General features: G+C 43.4%; 1 protein-coding gene across 3 annotated transcripts in view; it reads left to right on the top strand.

Moving 5' to 3' along the window:
* SPHKAP (SPHK1 interactor, AKAP domain containing) overlaps positions 1-17,973 on the top strand; it is a 215,609-nt gene that overhangs the window by 164,896 nt on the left and 32,740 nt on the right. For all 3 annotated transcript variants that reach the window (XM_023193891.3, XM_023193892.1, XM_023193893.1), the window contains exons 4-6: positions 2,044-2,103; positions 12,778-12,912; positions 16,270-16,525. In XM_023193891.3, coding sequence (XP_023049659.1) covers positions 2,044-2,103; positions 12,778-12,912; positions 16,270-16,525 — 451 coding nt within the window. The remainder of the gene's footprint in view (positions 1-2,043; positions 2,104-12,777; positions 12,913-16,269; positions 16,526-17,973) is intronic.

The raw sequence follows: 17,973 nt of genomic DNA, 5'->3' as shown, positions 1-17,973 counted from the left end.
TTAACAGGCAGATTTAAGAATCTGCCTGTTAACATTTAACAGGCAGATTTAAGTGCAACCCTAGGTGCACCCTAGGGTTGCACTTCAAGGATCTCATGAGTCCATGAAACTTGAAGCGATCTCTTATTCTTTGGGACTAAAGCAGACGTGATCTTTATACTTCTGTTTCAGTTTTTAAGATCTTTCTCAAAACCTTTCCATTATTTTTTTAACCTCAAAAAGAAAAAAGATAGACTAAGAAACCATGACCCTAAAAAGTAACTAAGATCAGAAATCCCCATATATTTGCAGGCATCTGAAAGTTCAAATGTCTAACTAAATTCCAGGTAACTAATGTTCTCAGTTTTATATCATCAAATCAACTTGTTAGAAATAAAAACCTTTGGATGATTTTTAGCAAAGTATTAAAGAACCTCATTTGCATCTTCTCATTTAGCACAAACCTAACTAGACCTAATTACCGACACTTCCCTTCCTCTAGGCCTGCCTGCAATCAGATTCTCTTATTGCCTGTTGCTTGACAGCGTGTTACACCTTCTCACCTCAAAGTATTAATCATGCTGTCTGTCCAACCCACTAGTGACGGTCCCCATCCATTCCCTATCCAACAAAAGTCTTTTTATCTTTCAAACACATAGCTAACCTCTTTGAAACTTTAACTTTCTTTTCTCCAACCCCATCTGAATGCTCATAGTAGTTCTCTAACTATGGGATATGTTTGAGATTTAAATTACAGGCATAAGTCACTTACTGTTGGGGACATGTTATGAGAAATGCATCATTAGGTGATTTTGTCACTGTTTGAACATCATAGACTGTACTTACACAAGTCTAGATGGCATAGCCTACTGTACCCCTAGGTTATATGGCATAACCTATTACTCCTAGGCTATAAACCGGGACAGATGTTTCTGTCCTAAATACCACAGGCAACTGAAACACAATCATTAAATATTTGTATATCTAAACATGTAAACATAGAAAAGGTAAAAACAGTAAAAATACGGTATTATGATCTTAAAGGACCACTGTTGTATACGTGATCAGTTCTTGACCAAAATATTGTTCATTATGCAGCATATGACTTTATAGCAATGTTTCATTGTTGTTTAGATTTATTGTTTAATATTATGGCTATTGTTTTTAGACTAACCCATTCAGACATTTATCCAAGATGGCTAGCAAAGAGGCAAATTGTATAACAAGGTAAAATAAAGTAAAATGAACTAAAACAATGTGGCAAAGAGGAGTTCTGGTTTATTATGCACTATATTAAAAGTGGGTGGAGAAAAGGAGCAAAAATGAGAAGTGGAAAGGAAAAAATAGAGAAAAGTATTTATTGCAATTACAAACAGCCTTAGAGCATGAAAAGTTATTTTTCCTATTTCATGAGAATTGATAACACCTTATAAACTTCAAGATTTTGTTGTAACTGTTCTATTCGCTCTAATACAAGCAGCCTTTTTTAGTATGTTGGGCCATAAAAGGAAGAGGGCATTTGTTGTAACCAGTGGGAAGCTGAGTAGGGTGCTGAAGAGCTATTTAGAGGCTCAAAAGTGAAATGACTATTTCTTTTTTTCTTTCTTTTTTCTGTCTTTCTTTCTTTCTTTTTTTTTTTTTCTCGCCCTCCCATGCAGTCTCACTCTGTCGCCAGGCTGGAGTGGGCACGATCTCAGTTCACTGCAACCTCCACCTCCCGGGTTCAAGCAATTCTCCTGCCTCAGCCTCCCGAGTAGCTGGGACTACAGGCGTGTGCCACCACGCCCAGCTAATTTTTGTACTTTTAGTAGAGACAGTGTTTCACCATGTTGGCCAGGATAGTCTCGATCTCTTGACCTTGTGATCCGCCCTCCTCGGCCTCCTAAAGTGCTGGGATTACAGACATAAGCCACCACGCCCTCCCCGAAATGACTATTTCTATGCCAAACTGTCTAAGATGTGGAAGATTCCCAAAGCATTTGCCCCAGCTGATTCCGGCTTTCTTTCTTCTAAAAAGACAGTCAGGTTTTGACTTTAATGTACTATTTTTGCCCTCTTTCCCAGGTCTGCTTTGTGAATCTTGATGTGAACAAGGATGAATGCAGTACAGAGCACCTGCAACAGGTAACATTTGAAACTCAAGCTGTCCAGGAGGTGATTACAAGGACTATTCAACTTGATTTCATCTGTAAATAATGCTCATTTTGTAGGAGACTCTTTGGTTAGATAGTTTCATTACAGTCCATTTCCCTGACCCTTTCCCTAGCACTTACCCTCTACAGTTTGCCCTTTTTACATTTGTGAAACTTGCTTTCCCATGTGATTTGTTTTATGCGACCACCAGAGCAGGTGCCAGAGAAAAGGCAAGTAGGCAAGGTAAAAAGAAACTTTATTAGCTAGCCAATGTGAAGGAAGAAAGGGCGAAGTTCACCAGTCTCCAGCAGTGGAGGCTGAGGAAGTCGCTCCGGCGTTCTCGGGCAAGGTTCCTGGGTCCGCATATGAGGAGGCAGCCGAGGAAGTTCGCGCTGCGCGCCTGCCGGGAGCAGCTTTTATGTCTTGGGCCTGGGAGTGGGAGGGCGGTAGGCGGGATGCAGGTGGGTCAAGGGCTGTGTGGTGGGCGCGGTCGGGTAGGTTTCGGTTTCCTCGGTCGGACGTCATGCTGCGTCTGCGCACCTGACCTGTGCCTTTCCTGGGCGTGGGAAAGTTGGTGATGAAGAACCCGGAAGTACGCCATCTTAGTCATCTTTGTTCTTTGTTTCCCTCTCCCTCCGTCCAGACAGTCCAACCTTTTATTGATTATGATGATTGGGGGCGTCGTTGTCTGTCCGGCTGCTTCCTGCTGTCAGGGGGCATTGTCATGAGGGTCCATGGTTGGCACCTGGATGTAAGGATGTAGGAGCATCTGGTTGAAGGCGACACAGGTGATCTCTTGAACTTTGGCTCGGAGAAATTTGATTAAGATGGGGGCAAAACATAGGATAAGACAGAGAATTAGTATAGGGATGAGGAATGGGAGCATCTGTTGCATTTCCGGTAATAACCATATAGATGGACCTGGGGTTGAGGGAGTGTTGTAGTTCTTTAGTTCTGTTTTAATCTGGTTTAGGGTTTGGATATTAGTGTCAACTAGACCTGATTCGTTTATGTAATAGCAACATTCTTCTCCTAAGAAAAGACATGTTCCTCCTTTTTCTGCTGTGAGTAGATCTAGTGCTCTTCTGTTTTGTGCTGCCACCTGAGCCACTGAAGTGATTTGACGTTGTAAAGAGGCTAGACTTTCAGCCGACGCCTCTATAGCTTCTTGAATTTGGGCAGTTAGAGATCGGGTAGATTGTACAGAGTAGGCAAGAGCCCCAGTTCCAAGTCCTGACGCCACTAAGGAGGAGGCTAGGGAAATCCCGATGACTAAGGGAAGGAAGATGGCCCGTTTTTGGAGATTATTAGGAGGAGAGTTAAATTGTAAGGTGAGTTCAGCTACTTCTGCTTTGCTATATAGGGTTAAACTGAGTACTAAGGACACTGGGACGCAGAGGGATTGGCTGATGGATGTGTGGTTAAGGACCTTGAAGAGGGTTTTATTACACCAGAAATAACCTCCAACAGGGGCCGTCTGGATCTTATTGGGTGGTTGGGTGTACTTACACAAGGAGGAGTTTGGGGCAGAGTAGCAGAAAGGGATGATTGGATTTTTTGGGTTTTGGTATAGTGGTATAAAGGGAGGATTGGATTTTTTGGGGTTTGGTATAGCAAAAACGGTTTTTGGGAGGTGCTTGTAGAGCCAGTTGTAGCCTTGAAAGCAGTTGGTAAAGGGACTGCCACTAAGGGGGCTTCTTTAAGGGCTGCACAGAGGAAACAGTGGGAGAGATGTGTTATGTTAGCTGCCCATGTTAAGTTTAACCCTTGACGGACTAGCTTTAACCATGAGAAGGGGTCTTTGTTGGAGGAGTGTAGTTGATCTTGTAGGAAGGAGTGTAGTTGATCTTGTATGGAGGAGTGTAGTTGATCTTGTATGGAGGAGTGTAGTTGATCTTGTAGGGCCTGTTCTTGTGATTGTATGGCTAAGGTTAAATTTTGTAGGTGTTTTATATTTTTAGGGAGGGAGTTTTCCTGTTGGACTAGTGTCCTTTTGATCAAGAGGGTGGCAGTTGGATATGAAGCTGGCCACCTAGCGTAGAGTCCTCCTCATACTCCGTCCGCCCATTGGGGGTCCCACGGGGCTCAGATATTTAGTTGATATTGATAGGGTACAGACTGCACGTGCTGGGTGAAGAAGTGATCACCCTCATGTACATAGTGGATTTTACAATATTGATAGGGGCATCCTAGGTTTGTTTCTTGCCAGTAGTTTTTACAATTATATTCTGTTTGGTCATATAGAAAGCAGAGAAATGGGTTAGGCCATCTATCTTTGCGAGAAGCGAGGGTGAAATTTATGGTGAGGAGGGACTGACAGCCTTGGGCTGCAGTGCCTTGTAGCTGTGAATGTTGTTTGTTGTTCTCTGACCAAGTTTCAATTATAGAGAATCTCCATACAAAAGTGGGGTTAGTAATGGAGATTGGAGTGCAAGAGAAAAATAGTAATATAAGTATAAAATAAGACTTCATCTTGAGTGTAACCGCAGAGTACACCTTGCCACTGGAGATGTTCTATAAAGGTGAGTAAGTAGGAAAACCACTGTGATGGGCTATGATCTGAGGGCAAGTAGGGATCTGGGGTAATATACTGGAATTCGGTTATGTTTATATAGAGTATGGTGAGAAATCAGGATAAGCGTAAGAGGTAAGGGAACATGTGGTGGTCAAGGGAGTTTGGTGAGTTTGAGGCAGGAAGGGGCAAGTCTAGTAGATGTCCACTGATTGTCTTCTGTGGGGGCTTTCTTTAGTTGTGATACGTGGACCCAGTGCCTGTGTCCTAGAAGTTTGGCTGCTGTGTATGTGGATAGGAGGACAGTATATGGGCCTTTCCACCTGGGCTGAAGATCTTTGGCTTGGATATTTTTTAAATATACTTGGTCCCCTGGCCTAAGAGAGAGATGTGAGTTACAGGTGTCTGTTGGAGGGGGGTGTGCTAGTTCGGCATGTTGTCTTAGGAGTTGTCTTAAGAGGGTTAGGTATGGAAGATAATTTGCTAGCGGGGAGGAAAGGGTGGGTAACTGCTGGAGGGTGAGGGGCCGGCCGTAGACTAGTTCGAACGGACTGAGGCCTGTCGAACTCCATGGGGCTGCTCGCAGCTGGGTTAGGGCCAGGGGAAGGAGAGTTACCCACGATTATCGAGTTCCGAGGGAGAGTTTGGTGAGTTGCTGCTTGATGAGCCCATTGGCCTTCTCTACTTTACTGGAGGACTGAGGTCTATAAGGGATGTGGAGTTTCCAGGTAATGTGTAGGAGGGTCGCCACCTGCTGGACTACTTTGGAGATGAATGCTGGGCCGTTGTCAGACTGGAGAGTGAGTGGGAGGCCAAACCTAGGAATAATGTGTTCAGTAAGTGTGGAAGCAACTATATTGGCAGTTTCTCCTATAGTAGGATAGGCTTCTATCCATCCTGAGAAGGTACCAACCAGGGTCAAGAGATATTTGAATTTCTTATATATCCATCCTGAGAAGGTATCAACGAGGGTCAAGAGATCTTATATTTCTTATATAATTTCTTTTGGCATGTGGGTAAAGTCAATCTGCCAATCTTCGCCTGGTTGGTGCCCTCTGAGTTGATGGCTCAGATGAGGGCTGCGCAATGCGCCTTGAGGGTTTGACTTGAGGCATGTGGAGCACTGTTGATTGATTATAATTAGGTGTTTCATGAGTGTGGGCAGTGAACGAGGGGGCTTAGGAGGTTATATAGAGCTTTGGGTCCTATGTGTAGGGAGTTATGTATGTCTTTTAGAATGGTGTGGAGTTGAGTTTTAGGAATAACTAATTTATTATTGAGGTAAATCCAATTGTCTGCGGCTAGTTTGGCTGTTGAATCTTGTAATAGTTTGGTCTTTTCTTCTTGGGTATAATTAGGGGTATATTGAGGAGAAAGAAAACAAACAGAAGGAAGTGTGGCAGTGGAGAATCCGGCAGCTGATTTGGCAGTGGTGTCGGCAAAATTATTGCCAGCCGCCACCGGGTTAGATGGAGTCTGATGACCTTTACAGTGTATGATGGCTGCTCTGGAAGGCACTGATAAAGCATCTAGCAGTTTGAGTGTTTGTTTTTTGTTGACTATAGGGTTGCCACTGGTGGTTAGGAACCCTCTCTCTTTCCAGATGACAGAATGGGTGTGTGCAATCAAGAAGGCATACTTAGAGTCTGTGTATATGTTTACCGTTTTTCTTCTGGATAGGAGGAGAGCCCTAGTTAGTGCAGTAAGTTCTGCCTGCTGTGATGTCGTTCCCTGTGGTAAAGGCTTAGCTTCTAGTACAGTAGAAGATGTAACTACCGTGTATCCTGACTGTCTGTTTCCTTGAGAATTTATAAAGGAACTGCCATCTACAAATAGGGTTAACTGTGAGCCGTCTAAGGGCTGGTCATGTAAATGTAAGTGACTAGGTGGTTGGGCCTCTAAAAGTTCTGGACAGGAGTGTTCAGTATGAGGTTGCTTGAGAGGGTCAGGAAGTAAGGTTCCTGGATTTAGAGAGGAACAGACTCCTAGGGCAATGGTGGAGTCTTCTATGAACAAGAGGTGAAAGAGTTGGAGTCTGGACGGGGTTAAATGGCTAATACTTTTGTGGGCAATGAGAACTTGAAGGCGATGAGTAGAGAAGACTGTTAGGTTGCAACCTCTAATGAGTTTCTTTGCTTCCTGGGTTAGGCAGGCTGCTGCTGCTAGGGCCCGAAGGCAGGGCTGCCATCCTTGTACGGTGGGATTTAGTTGTTTAGATAAATATGCCACGGGGCAGTAGGTGGTGCCTATAGGTTGGGCTAAAAGGCCAACAGCAACTTTTTGTCTTTCATCCGTGAACAGCTGGAAGGGGCGTTGGAAGTCTGGGAGTGAGAGAGTAGGGTGTGAGAGAAGGCAGTTTTTTAAGTAAGTGAAATGTTTATAGATTAACTTCGGGTTAGACAAAGGTCCTTGGGGAGTCTCCTTAACAGCTGCATATAGAGGTTTAGCTAAGATTCCGAAATTAGGGATCCAGTGTCTGAAAAACCCCACTAGGCCTAGGAAGGATTGGATTTCCTTAGTGTCTTGGGGAGGAGAAAGATTTTGTATTAGAGTTAAACGGTCTGTGGTAAGTAAGCGTGTTGTAGGAGTGATTTCAATACCTAAATATATAACACATTGTTGTGAGAGTTGAGCTTTGTGTTTGGATAGTCGGTAACCTTTGGATCCTAGATGATTAAGGAGGATTGCAGTGTCTAAAAGAGAGTCCTGCCTCGTGGGACTACAGAGTAAAAGGTCATCTACGTATTAGAGAATTTCACTATTGGTAAGAGGACAGGAGGCTAAGTCTTTTGCTAGGACCTGCCCAAAGAAATGGGGGCTGTCTTGAAACCCTTGGGGAAGCACTGTCCACGTCAGTTGGGTGGAGGTATGGGTGTCTGGATCTTCCCATGTAAAAGCAAAGAGAAACTGACAATCTGGATGTAAGGGAATAGAGAAAAATGCATCTTTTAGCTCTAGCACAGTAAAGTGTGTTGTGTTAGGTGGGATGAGAGAAAGAAGGGTATAAGGATTGGGGACTACTGGATGGGTGGGGCAAACAGCCTCGTTGATAAGACGAAGATCTTGCACTAACCGGAAAGTTCCATCCGCCTTCTTTACAGGTAGGATTGGGGTGTTGCAGGGAGAATGAGTGGGGATGAGGATGTGTTGGCTGAGTAACCTGGTAATGATTGGTTTTAGTCCACGTAGGTGTTGTGGAGAGAGAGAAAACTGTGGGCCAGTTGGAAACTGAGATGGGTTTCTAAGTTTTGTAAGTATTGGTGGATGATGGTCCACCATGACAGGAGTGGAGGTGTCCCACACTTGGGGGTCTACCAGAATGGGGAAACCAGGGAAAGGGTTAGTAGGCTTGTTGGAGTCATTTGAGTTAGTCAATACTAGAAGCAGATGGCGGGTGGGGTGGGGGTCGCTAGTAGGAAAGGAGACACAGGCTTTCAGTTGACTTAAGACATCTCAGCCTAGTAGAGGAGTGGGGCATGAGGGGATGATGAGGAACGAGTACCCAAAATAGTTGTTGGCCAGGCAGCAATTAAGAGGCGGAGTTTTCCGAGGGCTGGACGGGGAGCCATTGACTCCTACAACAGAAATATTGGAGGGAAGGCTAGGCCCTTCGAAAGACAGCAAAACAGAGTAGGTAGCCCCACCGTCGATTAAAAAATTAATTGTCTTACCTGCTACCAGGAGAGTTACCCGTGGCTCGGCGAGGGTGATGGGGGTCCCCGAGTCCCGGCACCTTCAGTCGTCGTCCAGATGTAAGAGCTGGAAGGAGCTCCCAGGGTCCTGAGAAGGGACATCACATTGAGGCGCCATGGCTGTTTTCAGGGTGGGGCAGTCTGACTTCCAGTGCCCTTCTTCCTGGCATGCTGGACAAGGAGTTGTTGGCAGACGAGGGTTAGGACACTTTGTAGCCCAGTGTCCAGCTACTACACACTTGTAGCACGGCCGCGTTGGCCTAGGCAGCTGGGGACTCTGGGGACACTTAGCCCAATGCCCTGGGTCACCGCATTTATAGCAAGCCCCGTTTGCTGTCTTTGAACCTCTGGGGGTTTTGCTCTCCGGTTTTGGATTAAGGTTAGGCTGCAAAGCAGCAACTAAGGCTTGAGTCTGGAGCTGTACCTTCTGCTTTAGGCGGGCCTGTCATTGGGCCTCAGCCGTTTCCTCTCTGGAGTTACAGACCTTGAAGGCCGACTTGACTAGATCTTGAATAGGAGTTTGGGGTCCACCCTCTGCCTTTTGGAGTTTTTTCCGAATATCTGAGGCCGGTTGCGAAATAAAATATGATGCTAGAATAGTGGCCCCGGCTGGGGAAGCTGGGTCTAACCGAGTGTATTGAGTTAATGCTTCAGTTAGCCTGTTTAGAAATGTGGCTGGATTTTCATCTGGACCTTGAATAATTTCTTTTAGTTTATTAAAATTTACCACCTTATTTGAGGCTGCCTGCATACCGGCCAGAAGACATTGAGTCATCATATCTCATCTTCGGCGGCCTGGCTGGCCCATTTGATAGTCCCAGTCTGGGTCTATAGAGGGGACTGCTTGTTCCCCTACTGGGAAGGCAGGGTCTGTTAAGTATAGTTGGTTGGCATGCTGCCTGGCAGCCGATAGGATGCACTCTTGCTCCTCAGGGTTTAGTGTAGAGGTAAGAATAACATGGAGATCATGCCAGGTTAAATCATAGGCCTGGCAAAGGTACTTAAATTCTTTGGTGTAAATTGCAGGATTGGCAGAAAAATCTCCTAAACATTTTTCAATTTTTGAAAGATCTGCTACTGAGAAGGGAACATGAACTCTAACCACGCCCTCTGTTCCGGCCACCTCACGCAAGGGTGCTAAGACCGCAGGGGGGTTGTTGGATAGGGTGGGAGTAGGAGCGAGGGTAGTTAGGCAATCTTTAGAGCAGGTATGGGCAGATATAGGCGAACTAAGGTGACCAGGCGGAAGTGCCGAGGGGTTGGAGGGAGGTGCAGCCTCAACAATGGTGGGAGGGACTGAGGAGGAGGGTGGAACAACAGCAGGAGCGGAAGGGGAAGGTGGAGTCGAGAGGGAAGGTGGGGCCGGAGCGGAAGGGGGAGGTGGAGTATACGGTGGGAGTGGAAAGGAGGGAGGGGAAGTAAGGTCTTCCGGCAAGTCAGACAGGAAGGATGACTCCTCCTTTTTGGACTTTGTTAGGCCTGCATCCTTAGCCAGCATGACTTGTGCCAAGGAACACTGGCCACACAAGTCCGGATGAGAACGCAAGGCCCAAAATCCTTGTATATAGTTAATTTTGGACCACTTGCCAAAGTGTCGGCAGAAATTACTGAGATCGATTAAAATGTTACGGTCTAGAGTGCCTTCAGGCGGCCATTGAGACTGGTTGTCTAATTTATATTGTGGCCACGCCACAGTGGAGAGGAACACCAGTTGCTTTCGCCTAAGATCTTGTTCTAATTGTAAAGTTTTGAGGTTTTTTAGAAGACACCCTAAAGGGGAGTCTCTAGGTATTTTGGATTGAGGGTTTCCCATTGCCTTCCTCTCGCCTAAAGGCAGAAATGGAAACCGAACTCTACCTGGCTACAAAGCATCCTTTGGAGCCACTAGAGACCGGTGGGAGGCTCCTGGAGCCGGAATGGAGATTACCTCCAGGCAGACGTCTCCGTCCTGGACGTGTCTCACACGGACTGGAATGGAGTTCCTTTGGGCAGACGTCTCTACCTTTGGGAACTCTCCTGTGGGTCACCTGGTGACCAAAAGAAAAACGTTGGGCCTGCGCAGGACTTCTGGCCAAGGAATATGAGAGGGAGGCAAAAGGTACTCACCCCTAGGAGACTTGGAGGTGTGGAAAGCGATGTCTAGGTCCTGGTCCGTCCACGACATGGAAGGAGGAGGCTCCTTGGACCTTGGGGGCCCCTGAGGAGGGGTCTCCTCCCAGGTTTCAGCACCAACTGATTTGTTTTATGCGACCACCAGAGCAGGTGCCAGAGAAAAGGCAAGTAGGCAAGGTAAAAAGAAACTTTATTAGCTAGCCAATGTGAACGAAGAAAGGGCGAAGTTCTCCAGTCTCCAGCAGTGGAGGCCGAGGAAGTCGCTCCGGCGTTCTCGGGCAAGGTTCCTGGGTCCGCGTATGAGGAGGCGGCCGAGGAAGTTCGCGACCGCGCCTGCCAGGAGCGGCTTTTATGTCTTGGGCCTGGGAGTGGGAGGGAGGTAGGCGGGATGCGGGCGGGTGGAGGGCTGTGTGGTGGGCATGGTCAGGTAGGTTTCGGTTTCCTTGGTCGGATGTCATGCTGTGCCTGCACAGCTGACCTGTGCCTTTCCTGGGCACGGGAAAGTTGGTGATGAAGAACCTGGAAGTACGCCATCTTAGTCACCTTTGTTCTTTGTTTCCCTCTCCCTCCGTCCAGACACCATGTAGGCAGAACTGTCCAAGCAGGCACACATCCTCTTGCCCATCAGTGCCTTAAAATGGCTATTTGTAGATGACTTTTCCAAGACTTTTCCAAAACCTGCTAATACCAGCCAACCCTCCCCTCTGTCTCTCAGATTTGCTTCTTCCTGCTGCTTTCATCAAATGCTTCATCTGTATCCATGGCTTGAACTTTTTGCATCCTGTTGCAGCTAAATTCCCCAAGCACATCCAAGGCCGTGAGGGCCCTGATGTAAATGCTTGACAGTATGCAAAGACTTGAAGATCTATTCAGTCCTCTGGAACTAGAGCCTGCTGATACAATGGGAATAATTAAGTGCTGTAATAAGGTTGCCATTCCATGCCAAAAGCTGACAATGGTTTGAATTTACCATTTGGTGTAATACTGTTTAATGTATAACAGCACACGATTTGCCACTTGATTTTCACCGAACAGTAGACCTGCAGTTACTCAGTTATTGACAGTTATTCCCATATTGACAATGCTGTACTTCAAGCTTCTCAAACCCAGTTTCCCACACCACTAATTTATTACACATTTTCACTGAGCCCCAAATATCATCTGTGTAGTACTATGGGATTTTCAAAAGAAATTGCACACACAATTTTATTTGATAGAATCATGGTGCAGAGTCCATCAGAGAGACAGCAGGGAGGGCCAAAGCAAGTTGGCATCTAAGAGTAGCGTGTTTGAAGAGTTTATGCAAGTGATTTGAAATAATCGTCTGTTATGGCTAAGAGCGTACCTTGGCCCTGATTTAGCTACATGAACTGAGCAAGTTACTCATCTCTGGGCCTGAGGCTGCTTGTGTATAACATGAAAGGAATAATGGTACCTAATCCATATAGGATTGTTGTGAAGATTAAATGTAGTCAGATTTAACCTATATACAGGCTCTAGCATAGTGCTTAGTACATAGAGTAAAATCAATGCTAGTCACAATTTTATTATAATTATTATTATTGAAAATTAGAACAGGAGATGTATTAGTCCATTTCACGCTGCTGATAAACACGTACCGATACTGGGCAATTTACATAAGAAAGAGGTTTATTGGACTCATAAGAAAGAGGTTTATTGAACTTACAGTTCAACATGGCTGGGGAGGCCTCACAATCATGGTGGAAGGCAAGGAGGAGCAAGTCACATCTTATGTGGAAGGCAGCAGGCAAAGAGAAAGCTTGCACAGAAAACAATCCTTTTTAAAACCATCAGATCTCATGAGACCTGTTCACTATCACGAGAACAGCATGGGAGAGACTCGCCCCCATGATTCAGTCATCTCCCACCAGGTCCCTCCCACAACATGTGGGAATTATAGCATTTACAAGATGAGATTTGGATGGGGTAACAGAGCCAAGCCATATCAGAAGATTATTAGTAAAAAAAAAAAAAAAAAAAAATCTTTTATGCAAGGTCTTTAAAGGGAAAATTTTTCCAAGTTACTGTTTATACCTGTGGTAGGATAGTAATTACTATAATATAATGTTTACTTTATGTTTACTTTGTAAAATGTTTAGTTTTGTAAAATTTAGAACTAAAGAGTTTTCAAAGCTTATATTTTCTCTTTCAATCTAAACTTGCATGCTTCCATTTTATAAAATTTATTCTAGTAAGAATCTTAGTAGATTAAGCAATCTTAATGTACGTATGAGCAGTTGTGAGTATTATTTCCGAAGGTAAAGTAGTTTGTGAGTAATATTTGGTGAAAAGAAATCAGCTAAACTAATAAAGATTCTTGCTTTACAGAAACTGGTCAATGTTTCACCAGATCTTCCAAAACTTATCAGTTCCATGAATGTCCAACAACCAAAAGAAAATGAAATTGTTGTCCTAAGTGGATTAGCCTCTGGAAATCTCCAGGCAGATTTTGAAGTTTCACAGGTAAGACGTAAGTTCTTGATAAGCCATTCACTTTAATCTATAGTTAGCTCAGCACAGATCAGTGTAACCCCCAAATAAACGCTACACATAAGCTTCTGTAACATAGGAATCAAAGTGTCTTTATATTTGAGAAAAGTCTGCATTTATGTTTCTCTTAAATACTACCACTTAGAGTTTGACAGAGCTTTTATTACATCAACTCCTAATTTCTATTGTCTTCTCAAATTCCTAAGTTGTATTTGAACTAGAACAGATAGAGTAGGCATTGGTTACTTAGCTTTGTTTTCTACAAATCTACTGGAAAACCGAAAACAGAACTGTCTCCTCTTTTGGAGCAGTACCAAAATTCTATTTCAGAATCCCACAGTATCATCTTTCAGATGTTATGTATTCCTTAGGAGGTACCAAACTAGCCAAGCTAGTTAATCCAGAATGGCAGCTTCAAGGATGGAAAGACAGTGTCTTGGGCCCAATGAATAAAATATCGCTCCTCCAAAGCAAATGTTATTAAAAATAAAGCAGTAACTAAAATACTACTATTATCATTTAGTGCCCTCATCTGCACTCCTACTATATAAATCACTATAACATTATTTATTTAAAGACATGTAAGTAAAATTGTTTAATTAATTTATGAGAAAAATGCACATAAAGTATGTTACAGTGATATGTAACAGCTCCAGATTAAAATGATGAGCATTTGTTTTCCACAAATTGTTCTTCCTTGGATTTTAATTTCGTTGTCCATTTTTAAAGTCTTCTTTTATCCTTCAACTCTTCAAAATATCAAAAAGCCCCAAAGTCTCCAAATTTCAAGAAACATAATACAGTGTGATAAATCAATTAATAAATGAGAAGGCTTTATTTCCAGGTAATCAGATCTCCCTGACTTTGTAGCTACTAACAGGGTTTGTGTCCTATAAATTTTACATGAATCCTAGGTAATCTGTGGCTTGTCAATAAATTGTACATTATGTCATTGAGAGTGAAGACTTTATTCCCATTTTCTTTTTAGAATTCACATACTTTTTAAAAGCTGCCTCTGCATTATAGAACAATTTTCCTAGCTTTTGGCAAGTATAGGTATTACTGAGAAATTCTGGCTTTCTTCCAACATCTCTATGAAAATTGGTATTGACGTTAATTGGACTTGACCTTGAGTTTAACTTACTAGACCCTGATTAATCCCAGTTAGATTCTTAATTAAACATGGCAGAAAATTAGCTTAAACAAAAAGAGAACATATTGTTTCTTGTAACCAGAAAAATCCAGGAGTAGATTAGAAACTTAAAAATAATGTCATCAAGACATGGATTTTTCTCTTGTGGCCTCTTTCCTGTTTTCTCTCCATTGGCCCCATTATCAGACAAGCTCCTCCCACAACGAAGCAATATCCCTTTGGGTTCAAGTCAGGAAAGTGTGAATGGAACGTCATTTCCAGGTGATTTTCAGCAAAAGCCTCATTGCATCCTATTGGCTCTCAAATGTCACATGCCCATCTCTGAACTAATCACTATGACCCAAGGAATGCATCCTTCAGATTGGCCAGGCTTGAGTCACATGATCACCTCTAGAGCTGGAGGTGAATCAACTCCATGTGCATCACTTGGACTCTGGTGAGGTTGACTGACTGTTAGTATAGTGTGCCCTTCTCCCCAGGGCAATTGTCTGATTCATGTTTGCACCTCCTTGCATAATTTGCATACAATAGGGACTCGGAAAATACTGGGTAAGTTTCAGTTTAGTGTAGTATGTCTAAACTCAGTGGAAAGAAAATTAAGCCAACTTCTACTTACTCTACAATAGCAGTTCCTCTCCATTTGGGGGATCACAGATACTTTGTGAATTCAATGAAAGCTATAGACCAGTGGGTCTCAAATGCTAATGCATGTACCCATCGCCAACAGATTCCTTGGAAACGCAGATTCTGATTGAGTAGATCTGGGTTGAGGCCTGAGAGTAAATATATCCAACAAGCTCCCAGGTGATGCCATGGCTGCAGGTCCATACTCACACTTAGAAAAGCCAGGCAATGGACCACCTTCTTTGAAAAATAGACCTAATCACATATGCATACAGGGGAATTCTATTTTTGAGCTCCCAGGGGATTCCTGAACACCTTGAAGGATTGATTTTTTCATTTTATAATCATCTCTCCTAGAATTTTTGGAATCTTTTATTATTCCAATGGCAATAAATAATATGAATAGTGAAAATGTGTAGTGGAGAATGAGGATATGGTTTGTAACCCTAGAACTGAACAGAATTAACAGGTCTAACTAGTACATGATTCTATGATTTGGGCCTCTTTATCACTGTTCTTACCATACGCTGGTCTTATAGAGATAATTAGTTCACTTCCTATGGATTTCATTTAATTTCATGTTGACTGCTTCTTCAGATAAGCAATACAAATTATAGAATCTAACTGTAGTTGATAGAACACTTACTGTACATCTGAAGTACTAGTAGAGGTTTTACTGAGTATCTTCAAGGCAGAGAAAGATACTGGTCTGAGAAACTGGGACTCAGTTTAATCAAGAGAGGTAACCAGGACAGCGCTGACAGTCCCTTCAGCTTGACCAAAATTTGGACAGGCTCCTTCCTGACTCTGGACCCTGACTTCCCTTTTCTCAGAGCATTTAATCTAGAAAATTTATAACTGTAAATTCCTCTGCCTTTTTGAGATGTAAATCTTTTTGTAAAAGCCTCTTGCCAGCTTTATACCCAGAAATGTCTTTCTCAAGGACCTGGGAGCTGTCTCGTTGAAATGTAATCATCAAGGAAGGTAGTTCCCTTAATGTGCCCAGTCTTTATGGGAGCATAAGAACCTAACTTCAGTGGGCATCTTGTTCCAGGTTGTAAAACTACCTCCTGTCAAAAAGATACAAGAAAGTTTACTGTTTCTTTGGGTAAAGCCAATTATCAAACACAGATGACCTAAGATCTGCCCCATCACTCTAGCCCTTAAAAACCCTATTGCCTTTTGTTCAGTGGAGTGTGGTCCAGCTTAATTCTGGCCTCTCTTCCCTATTTTAATAGCCTTGAATAAAAATCTTCTTTGCCTGTTTAACTTTGCCCAGTTCAATTTTTGCTTTGACCAAGGGAAACTAAAATATGTGATACAGCCGATCTCTTTTCCCCCAAGTCAGGCTTTCTCCTAGGTACCTTGTGTTCCCAAACATCACTTGAATTTTTTTCAAGCAGTTTATTAATATAATCCCAGAAGACATTTCACATATTTTTTAAAGTCCCCACTCCTGTTAACGGGGGAGCTTGGTGGAAAAGGAAAGGTCAGAGACAGTAGTCTTTTATTTTCCCTTTTGAATAAATGCCTTCTTTTCTCTCCACTTTTAGTGCCCTTGGCTGCCAGATATCTGCTTGGTCCAATGCGCAAGAGGGAACAGACCAAACAGTACCAATTGCATCATCTTTGAAATCAACAAATTTCTGATTGGTCTGGAACTGGTGCAGGAGAGACAGCTCCACCTGGAAACAAACATCTTAAAACTGGAGGATGACACCAACTGTTCCTTATCCTCAATCGAGGAAGACTTTCTCACTGCTTCTGAGCACTTGGAGGAGGAAAGCGAGGTGGATGAATCTAGGAACGGTGAGAACTTTCCAATTAGTGCCTCCTGAAATTAGTCCCCATATAAAAATGTCTGGGTGGGATTTGAGAAAAGTTCCAGGCCACATCCATTTGGCTGACACATCACAATCTTTACTTGCTGAATTTTAAGGAAGGAAGGAAGAAGAATATGAGAACACTGGTAAAGATGCTGACAAATACACTTAGCAGACTTAATGGTTGGATGGATCCAGACTCCCAAATGATGCCTTAGGGATGCTGAAGGGAATTTGTGTACTTTAAAGGTAAATCCTCCTGCCTGCCAAGAGATGGAGGCTATCACTGGGAGGAAAGTTAACTTCTCTAAGAGTTCCATAAAAGCCATATATTAGTTGGATCCAAGTTGGACCAGCCTGGGCTTGAATCCCAGCACTGCCACATTGAGGCTGTGAGATCTGGCGCCGGTTATCTAATCTTTCTGAGCCTAGTTTCTTTGTCTAATTTGGGAGTACAATCATGCCTGTAGCTAATGATTTCTGTGAAGACAGAAAGAGATAATCCAGGAAAGTGTTTAGCACTCATTTCTTCAGCTCTTTCTGTTGACCCATTCGCAGAGCTCAATGAACAATGTGTTCCTCCTCCCCACTTTTAGCCACAGAGGAAGGGGTACCCCAGATGTTATTGCCACTGTCTCTGGGACAAGTCTCATGCAAACTTTAGAACAAATCTTTGCAACAAGTCCCACTACTGAGCTTGCTGTAAACATCCTCCCTTCTCTTTTTGTACCCAATGGGAAGCTCTAAAACGCACCTGTCTGGGTTGCTTTCCCCTGAAGAATGGTGGCAACCCTCAACCCTCAAGCACTTCCTACTTGCATTTGTATCCCACATGGGAAGCCATTTTTTTGGATGGCATTCTATCATGAAATGTGAAAGCCTTTTCAGATTCATTTTTCTTGAAGAAACCATTCAAAATGTTATTCTTGAAGGGGGAAAAAAGTTGATGCTTTATTTTTATTTATTTATTTATATTTTTTTAAATTATACTTTAAGTTCTAGGGTACATGTGCACAACATGCAGGTTTGTTACATATGTATACATGTGCCATGTTGGTATGCTACACCCACCAACTCGTCATTTACATTAGGTATATCTCCTAATGCTATCCCTCCCCCCTCCCCTCACCCCACCACAGGCCCCGGTGTGTAATGTTCCCCACCCTGCATCCAAGTGTTCTCATTGTTCAATTCCCACCTATGAGTGAGAACATGCAGTGTTTGGTTTTCTGTCCTTGTGATAGTTTGCTTAGAATGATGGTTTCCAGCTTCATCCATGACCCCACAAAGGACATGAACTCATCATTTTTATGGCTGCATAGTATTCCATGGTGTATATGTGACACACTTTCTTAATCCAGTCTATCATCGCCGTTGGTTCCAAGTTTTTGCTATTGTGAATAGTGCCACAATAAACATACGTGTGCATGTGTG

This window comes from Piliocolobus tephrosceles, chromosome 11 (genome assembly GCF_002776525.5).
Source record: "Piliocolobus tephrosceles isolate RC106 chromosome 11, ASM277652v3, whole genome shotgun sequence".
NCBI lineage: Eukaryota > Metazoa > Chordata > Mammalia > Primates > Cercopithecidae > Piliocolobus > Piliocolobus tephrosceles.
The sequence above is the reverse complement of the archived record's forward strand: the minus strand, read 5'-3'. Positions and strand labels throughout refer to the sequence as shown.